The sequence below is a fragment of the Centruroides vittatus genome, unplaced genomic scaffold (genome assembly GCF_030686945.1).
Source record: "Centruroides vittatus isolate TY-2023 unplaced genomic scaffold, ASM3068694v2 scaffold_944, whole genome shotgun sequence".
Taxonomy (NCBI): Eukaryota; Metazoa; Arthropoda; class Arachnida; order Scorpiones; family Buthidae; genus Centruroides; species Centruroides vittatus.
Genome location: NW_027122722.1, coordinates 290,703 through 300,242, shown reverse-complemented (window position 1 = coordinate 300,242; position 9,540 = coordinate 290,703). Strand labels below are relative to the sequence as shown.

Here is a 9,540-nt window from a genome sequence, read left to right as displayed (position 1 = left end):
TTTATCACACGAGGATAAGGGGATCGTATGTCGTTCGCAAAGCAAATTAAGCGTTAGAAACGTTAGTGATGCTCCCTTACGAGACTCCTAATATTTTCAAGAGGAAGCCAATTTACGCCTTTCGAGTGGTTCCTAATCAAAAGGAGAAATTCGAAACTAACGAACTTTTTCGCAAATTAAGTCACGAGAGCGAGGTGAGTAAAATTTCCAAAACTATCGCAATTTTTAGGTGTGGAGAGCCAAATGATTGGTGTTTTAACCGTAAAGTAGTGTCTGTAAACAAATAATTTGGCAGTTTTTCGAGTTATTCTATAATTCGAATAATTCTACAATTAGGGTGGAAGTAAGTCTGTTCACAATTCTGGGCATAAAATTCTATAATTTAAGTGCGTTCTACGATTAAATCGTGTTTGTAACATACAGGATGGATCATAAGTCAGATAACCGTATTTTCGTACGTGTATTTTAGGTATGTGAATATGAGTTTAGAACGTTACAAATAGTTACAAAATAAGATAGAAATTTAGTGTTTACAATAGTTAACTGATTTTTTGGGCCACCCAATAGTTTTTAATTGAACCTTTATCACTAGTCACGTACAATTGTTCATTTGCGTGAAATTTCTACTTTATACCCTAATTTTATTCTTATTTTATATCCCCTCCTAGCTGTTTCTATATTTTTAAAGCTAAATTTTACTTTGTAGAAACCGAATTTTTAATGAAATTTCGCTGGGGGATTACACAAAAAACACAGGAATTTGAATATAGTTAAATGTAGCCGTTCCTACGCCAAGTTTGGGATGTGCTTAAATTGACATTTTCAATGGCCTAAACTGCAGACAGATAGAAAAGCTTTCATTCAAAATCATTAATTACAATAAAATGTTTCCGTCCCTGCACTCAATAAAATGTTTTCGTCCCGGGAATATATTCAAATTAAGGTTCCGATAGTCCGAACTGCAGACGACAAACTTCCATTCCAAATAATAGACTTTATCCAATTCTCACCCTAGACATAAATATCTTACGCATTATCCGTTAAATTATAGGTTCAAAAACGTTGTGTCTTGTAGCTAAAAAGACCCAAAACTTTGGCCCATAATTTTACTCCTGATGTGTGTGTGTGTGTGTGTGTTTTTTTTTTGGCCCAGGTCAGATACATAGGATATCGGGACAAAGTGGCCGAAGAGAGGAAAACCCTGTTCCAAAACGAATGCCGCGAAGGGAGCATCGAAGTGGTAGGTTTAAAATCATTACAGGGGTGGCCCAAAAGTCGTTTAACCGCTGTATAAACTAAACACGCGCTACTAAACACGGTCAACCGACTTTTGAGCCGACCATATTCGGCATGGATTTAGTCAACTTTTTTCTCTAATTGTAAACGTTTTACAGTCGTTTATAGGCACAGGTACAAACATACCTTTGAAGTTCAGACCCTGTTCTAATGGATACAGTGACGGATGCGACTTTGACATCGAAAACGGAAAGGTAACGTCGTAATTACTGTGTTTTTACACCTAGAAAACATTTTTTTAACACCCGAAAATTTAAATTAACGTTTTCGTTTCATAAATTTTTTATAAATTATTGTATAATTAAGTGACTAAGATGTAGGCTACGTTGGGTATTTTCTTGGTGAATTTTCGGAGCCCGAGGCATTAAACTATCCCCCTTGTTAAACCGCGTGAAGGGTGGATCGTGGACTAGAATAGTTGTTTAGAAAGAGGAGGGAGAGTTGTAAAATGCCGACAACGTTTTTACCATCAATTTGGAGTGTTATCTTTTACTCTAAAACAGTTTGCCAATATGTCAATCGCCCTCTTATACTTCGCTTCTAACAACCATTTTCTAACCCATCCGCGCGCTTCTCGCGGATCATTTCTTAAAAATTTAATAATTTATCCCCCTATTTAACGAATTCGCACCATTTTAAATGCTTATTTCTCTTCATTTTCGCAAAATTTTCACACCAAGATTGACTTTTTTCTCCGCTTCTGTCGCCAAACTTTATTTACTTCCAGACTTAATTTGTCTTCTAGTTTTGTTTATCCGTCTAAACTGCAACTAAGCAATTAGGTCAAAGGCCAAATTAGCCATTTCGAAAAGTGCCACCCTCTAATATACGAAAAAAAGCGCCGAAAACACCAGAAAAACAACCAGGCCTATTTGTCGTCTCTGAAACTTAGTGAAAATCACACAATGAAAATTTGGCGGTTGTAAATAGGACTACCCCAGACTTTTTAAGGTAATTATTACTTTAATTACGGGCACGGCACATGACACTCGAAAAGTTTAGATAAGACTTTTATTATTTATTCTGTATAAAGTCTAAAGTCTAAGTTTACAGTTAGAGAGATTCTTTTACTGTACAGACGCTAAACAATAGTTTGTATTGTCTATTTAAGATTAAAACAATAACATTTAGTAGATGGGAGCTTCACCCCTCCGAAACTATCCTGGACTACCATTCTACTTAGTTCCATTCGATTTAAAATTCAAAAAGTGCTGACAGAATACGAAATTCGAGTCTTGGGAGGATCGAGAACATTGTGTAAATGTTACCAAAGATGCTGGTGTCGCCCCAAATCGCCTACGGATCCATCATCCCACCAAAAAATTCTTAACGTCTCGAAATCCGCCTTTCGATAACCTCCCCTCTTTTGAAATTTCCGAGAAGAAAAAGGGGTGAAGACACGCGCTGACACCACACTTCGCTAGTGTATTTCGATGATAATTATGCAGTGATTTTGAGTTTCATCCTACTTTTACTAATGTAAAGTCTAAATCAACTTAAAATGAGCCATTCTAGAATTGCTCCTCCTCTTCCTCATATTTACAAAATGAATGCGTTTTTACGCCAATAGGGGCCATTATAGATTGAAATTATGATGCTAGAAAGGCTCTTATTTACATATTTTAAACGTTTATGTCTATAGTTAACATAAAAGTCCTAAATAATTTTAATGAAGAGAACCATAAGCTTCTAATGAGGATTTACATTCGACATTACTCCTTAAGGGGGCTTAATTTTGATGAACTTAACCTTAATTATTGTAGAAAGGTAATTAACCACTTCTTTCCTGGTGGCAATTAAAGAGGAATTAGGGCATTGGGGCCTTATTTTTGGCTATAAAATTATAAAAATAGATCTACATAACGCAATAATGCGCCTATGAGTTAAGCATAGACTATATAGAAGCAAGACGAGGGATAGGACGGGAGCATCTCTGTATTATTAAGAAAATATACTCCTTAGAAGTACCTATAATAAAATTTAATGGGCTAAGTTTAAGAAATAACAGCAACTATTGAAAAATTAGGGTATTGGGACCTTATTTTGGGTTGAAAAATTATAAAAATACATCTATATAGCACAATAATGGGCCTCTAAGTTAAGCACAGACGTGTCCATTATTAAGCAAAATACACCACCTAGACGTATCCATAATAAAAACTAACGGGCTAAATTTAAGAAATACTGCATTTTCGCTTCAATTTACGCACTTTTTGGGGGGGTAAAATCTTCGAGAAAAACGTGAATTAATTGCCTCTCCTACATTTTACAGAGCAAAGCATTATTAAAAATAAAAAGCACTGCTTCACTTAAGGATGCTGCTAGTGTTAAAGAGTTAATTTTATCAGATAGAATGTTATAATAACTAGTCTTGGGTTAAATATCCCCTTATCTTGTAGCCAGTTAATATAATAACTTGGCGAGTCGCAAGGTTAACCATGGATAAAAAATGAGACAAGCCACTCTATTAATGACAAACGTTGAAAAAAACGTTGAACTAAACGACTTTTCGATGGAACAAACAGGATCTGGTAAACAGACCGAGCCAACTCGACCAATTTTTCCACGTTTTTTGTAAATTAAGCCTGAAATTCGGGCCTATTTTAGGACCTGGGCTCACTTTTCTTAACAAAAAACACGCGAGAAATTCTGAAATCACACCCGAATTTATTTAAATTCTACACCAGAGCCTGCTTATATATTCCTGTAGGGCTTGCGTAAGGAAACCCCCCCCCCAACTTTCAACGCTCTGTCGTCAATTTTCGGCTTCTCTTCGAGGTTTCTGCCCTTTATACACCGGAAGAAAGCTTCTGTGGGGGTCAGAGGTCGTCACGATTCTAGTTTCGAAAAAAACGAGCTCCGTTCTCCACCCTACCCTTAATTGCTGCCAATAACCTTAATTCTCTAGCGATAAAAAAAAGCACGAAAAGTAACAGAATTCGTACGAAAATGCACGCGCTTATTGTTAAGAACACGTGTTACAAATTTGAAATTCAAACTGTGTGACGTCTCACTGGCTCGTTGGCCACCTGTCGGACGAAGCCGCACTTAAAAAAGAAAAAAAAGATGGGGTGGGAGATTATTAACAAGTCGAAGAGAGAGACGACGAGACACACACACAAATGGCACAGAACAGGTGTCAAATTGCAGGTTGCGAGGGAGATGATGTTTACTTGGTAGGGGTCGTGTGTCACGCCAAGTAACGTGACGCTCTTTCACGCGCTTCGTCCCTTGTCTTTTGTTATCAATCGGTAACGGAAGATTGGTGAATGAGATGCTGTCGGAGCGGTGGAGAAGGAGGGAGGGTCGACGATGAGGTTAAGGCAATTTGCGTCGTTAAATCAACACTTCGTCGCCTCGTTTCAATGGCTTCGAACTCCGAGCAGTCGCCTCACGAGGTGTCGTGACGTATACCGGAGTAACTCGATCTTCTCTCACCCCCCTCGTGCTTTCGCTTTTATTCTGTTAACAATAGGGGTAAGCGTAACTGCAAAATTCGCTGGCGATCGTGTATAATGCGTGCGTAGATTCGTTGAGAAAGCATGCGAATTTTCATAGTAAATCGTTTACAATTTGATGTTTTGACCCCCTTCCAAGTGTTAAAACACTAAAATTAACGATTCGTCCACCAGAAAAGGCAATATTTCGCCCTTAAACTCTCCGAAACCTTCTTCACGTGTCAATACTTCCACTCAAAACAAAAGTTATTTAATTTACAGCCTCATAAACAAGACTCGCAGATTGTTTTGAGAAAGTCCCACTTCTTCTTTTCACATAAACACAGAAACACGTACAAACATCATTTTATGCTCGTTACGTAAGATGTTAAACACGATTTAAACCATTCAAATTAAGGTGTGTATCTACAATTAAATCTTGGTGTCTTCGACGATGTTTAACCGAGATAAAAAAAAAAAAAAAAAAAACAATTGGGGGTAACTGCGATGACGCGATAAGGAGATAAGGACGGACTGTTAAGTGGACAGGGTTGACGGACATATCTGTAAATGGAGTGTAGTAAAACGGCATTATCCAGGCTGTTAGAGCGTGATTAAAGGTTGTATAATCTTATATCAGATTTTAGCGACGTTATAAGCGGGGATAACGTCAATCTACGCTAGAACACGACAGATTCCGGTACACGAATTAGGTCTTTCTTACATCTGGTATACGCGCAATTGTGTAATTTCGGAGAGGGCCTTCCAGAATCCCTCGATGAACGGAGGATTTTATTATTCACGTAAGCTCCCCCCTCAGACTTTCGTTATAAATTTATAGAGGTAAAGTGAGTTAACAGTGCCGATATCCGTTTACCATTTTCGACTTCTCGCCCCCCAAAAGGCGTTTTTAGTGGGGAGTGTACTGCCGGCACGCGCACTCTAGACGCATTAACGACCGGAAAATAACGATTTGCCCGCGCTTAATAGTCCAAAAAACTCGCTAATGTCCTCGACGCGACAAAATGACAATTTCCTCTCGATTCACATTGTTTAGCGGGCATTTCTCAAGACCCTCAGGTGACATCCAGCTTACCTTCGTGTGACAAAGATCACGTGTGGTGTAAAGGATGTTTTGTTTTGTTTTTAGGTGCACATCCGTTCCAGATTCATCATGGACGGGGTCTGTGTCAGATGGAGGGGATGGCTTAATTTGGATCGCCTGGACGGGATGGCCTGCTTGGAGTACGACGAAGAACGAGCTCAGGTGAGTAAAACAACGCGTGTGAGGCCTTAGACCAGGGATGGGCAACCTTTTTCTATGTAAGGGCCGCGTTTCAAGACTTTTGAACTGACGCGGGCAGCATACAAGAGAAAAGAGAAAAAAATGTCGGTAAATCATAATTATTTATTCATATATAAGTATAAATTCGCATAGTATATTTAATTTATCTTCTGGAACTGATGTAAACGTAATATATCGGAAATATTTGGTTAAATATTAGTCACTGCTAGTTTTAAATTAGTTTCCATGTGTCTGTTAGCCGGTTTCTTGATTTAACTTTTACTAAATTCATTGCAAAAAAACAATTCACATACACAAGTTGTAGAAAATAACGTTTCAATTTCTGCTGCATACTTCCTTAAGCTGGGAAATTGATATATTTATTCATATTTTATGCGATGCGAGCCGCAGGTTGCCCTGCCTTAGACAATTAAAAATGCTGGCTCTTCTAAGCTTCCTTCCGTGGTTTACTCCGATATAACGTTTTACTAGCAACACACTTTTAGTGTGAACCTTTAAGATAAAGAGCATTTCGCAGTTCTTAAAGCCCTCGTTATGCCTAACCATGCTGAAGGCACGTAACTGTATGTCGATTTTTCTTTGATTTGATAGGCTCTTCGCTTCCATATAGGGCCTTTATTTTTTAAGAAAATCGTATATAGGCTATTTAGGGCCACAAAATTCCATGAAGGGCCGTTTTTGCTTAAAAAACCAACGCTTAATTTCTCCCTTTATAAACTGTAGTAAGGATATGTGACTCCTATAGAAGAGAAAAATGTTTCTTTCAGTCACCTTATATCCGGTTATGCCTTTGATATTCCTCTTTTATATGGACTTATATAACAGGTTCATCTATTAATTTAACAGATAAGACACCACACAATATTTCTCCTTTGTATTTTATAGTTGGAGAGACCTTTAGAGTATGCCTTTTATACATTATTAGACCTCCACCTACACAACTCTTTATACATTACTATCACGAATACAACCTGTGTTAAGTGGTGCCTCTACGTAGGAGTAATTAAACAGAATAGTTGCTCTTGTAAACAAGTGTAAAAGTGTATGTAAAGGTTAATTTGCCGGCAGTAGTGTCTTTTTATCCGATTCTAATGTACTAAATTTGGGTAGAAGTTACGTGTTTTGTTCTCCTTAGACAGCTTTTCGAATATTCGATACGATATTCTTGCAAATTAAGGAATAAAACACTAATAATTCTACTCGTTTTCGGGGGGAAAACACCTTTAGACAGCGTAACACGTGTCGAGAAAGGTGGAAAACACGCCGACATGTGCAGAAAACCGTTAACCAATTTAAAAACCACTTTTCGGGCTAAATTCATAGATCTTTCCGTTGTTTATTTACAGGAAGAACACGCTTTACTGATTGAAAAAATTGAGAGGAATCAGTATCTGAGATCATTAAACGAGAACCAGCTCCTACTGTACAGGACACAACAGGAATTAAAAGTCGAGTGCGAAATGGAGGTGAGTAGGGACGGTTGTCGGCCCGTAATTTCCCGAGATTAAAAGTGTAAATTATCATTTCCCGAACGGATTTTTACGCGCCACGTGGACATTTATAGAAAAAGAAATCAAAGGGGGATGCTGTAAAATCTCTACAACGGGGCAGATGTTAAAGGTGGGAAATTAATGGTTACTGCACTACTTTGGTAGGGACAAAAGACGTTTGATTGACAGTTTCGACGCCTCTTTCTCCATTTCTATTCTTTACGTCTCCAACCGATATGACAGCTGCTCGTTGGATTAAGTTTAATTGAGTAAATCTTACGAAGGACGATGCTACACGCTAAAGATCTTGGACAGATGTCATTCTTCCTGTACTTCACTAATGAACTGTTCCTACACTTTTGCTTTTACTCTCTTCACGCACTCCGCTCTTGAGCTGTTCCTATATATCGCTCCCGATCCCTTGCTGCACTTCGCTTCTAACTGTTCCTCCGCTCCAACTGTGTCCCATTCCTATACTTTACTCCTGTGCTGCTATACTTCACCACACTTCATTCTACGCCATTTTTATATTTCACGGAATTTTTTCGAATTTTACTAACTTACGTAGGCCTAAAATACATTTCTTTATTTTTCAGGCTAGAAGACAGCAAGGAAGAACCGAATCGAATTCCGCAACCTCCACTAATTCCAATTAGCTTCTACAGACGTAGACTCCGCCATTGTGTATATATTTAAGTATAATAAGTTACGGCTTATTATTCCTTATATTTTCATTATTATTATACCAAGAGCCGGCGTGTATATAGTATTTATGGTTAAGTTATAACGTGGATTGATCCTCCGAGTATCCGGTCACGAGGGAGGAAGAACACCAACTGAGCTGTTGTGTTGCGGTCAAAGGTCACATTCACTGCTGGCTTTTGTGTAGTTAGGTCAGCGCTGACCACCGCCCGTCACACTTCCTATCTGTTACAATGTAGCGTAACTTATGCAGTGTTATAGCTTCGACGTGTGTATTTTGTACGTTCCAGAGATTTCTTTTATATATAAAATATGTAGAAATACTCCCGATTTTTGGTTTCTTAAACGGAAATTACATCATCTACGTCATACTTACATATTTAAAATTGTTCTTTCCGAGTAAGGAGTGCCGGAAATGGCGTTTTAAAAACCTTCGAGTCGTGTCGCGTCGCTTCGCTTGGAGCGCGAATTCGCGCTCCAAGCGTTGTTGGAGTTGATATCGCTGTCATTTAAATACCTAAAAGTTTCTAACGTATTCGAGAATATTCTCTACAGTTCGTTTTTTTATTACTCTTGGAAAGAAATTCAAATTTTATAATACGTTATTTGACGCGTCGCGTTGCGTACAGACTATACAGCGACATACATTCAAAACTAATTTATTCTCGTTATTAATTATTATTAATTTTCTTTAAACATTAATTATAATTTAGAAAATACTCATCAAAATTGCCTGCTTTTAACAAAAATAAAAGAATATTAATTATTATTTACGAGATTTTAACACGTTAATCGGTGAGCGCATCGTCGCGTACTAAATAGCTCATTACTCTAAAGTTATGTTTAATTCTTATTAAATAAACTATTATTTTGTTAATTATTATTAATTCACTTAATGAGAATTGAATTCTCTTTAAAAGCATAAAAATATTAATCAAATCTGTGCACTTAGAATAGATACAAAAGAAAGTGCGCGTCGCGATCGCCTGGCCACGCGACGCGCCGTGGTATGCATCCCGCCCATATTACTCGTGTATATCAAAACGCTACAGAGTTATGCAAATCATTAATTTGCATATTACAAGAGTACTTAATAGTTAAAAAAAATACAAAAAAGAATCAGCCAGAATGTGTTTTCTGGCACATGAATCAAGGAATCGCGTGACACTTCGACACCCCCTTCCAACTTTACACACACAAAACTCATTAATTTTACATTTTATAGGCTCATACACAAGTCAGAACATGGAATTAAAGGTAAAAAAGGGGCCCAAACTCACTGAACGTGTAAACAAAAGTTGGAAAATTA

The 9,540-nt window shown here is 37.7% G+C and overlaps 1 protein-coding gene across 1 annotated transcript; it reads left to right on the top strand.

The window, feature by feature from the left end:
* Positions 1-8,521, top strand: LOC136990532 (protein big brother-like). The gene is made up of 6 exons (XM_067288935.1): positions 1-194; positions 1,154-1,240; positions 1,395-1,490; positions 5,884-6,000; positions 7,386-7,505; positions 8,126-8,521. The coding sequence occupies exons 1-6, from the start codon at positions 69-71 to the stop codon at positions 8,183-8,185; spliced, it is 606 nt and encodes a 201-aa protein (XP_067145036.1). The 5' UTR covers positions 1-68; the 3' UTR covers positions 8,186-8,521.
* The last annotated feature ends 1,019 nt before the right edge of the window (positions 8,522-9,540 follow it).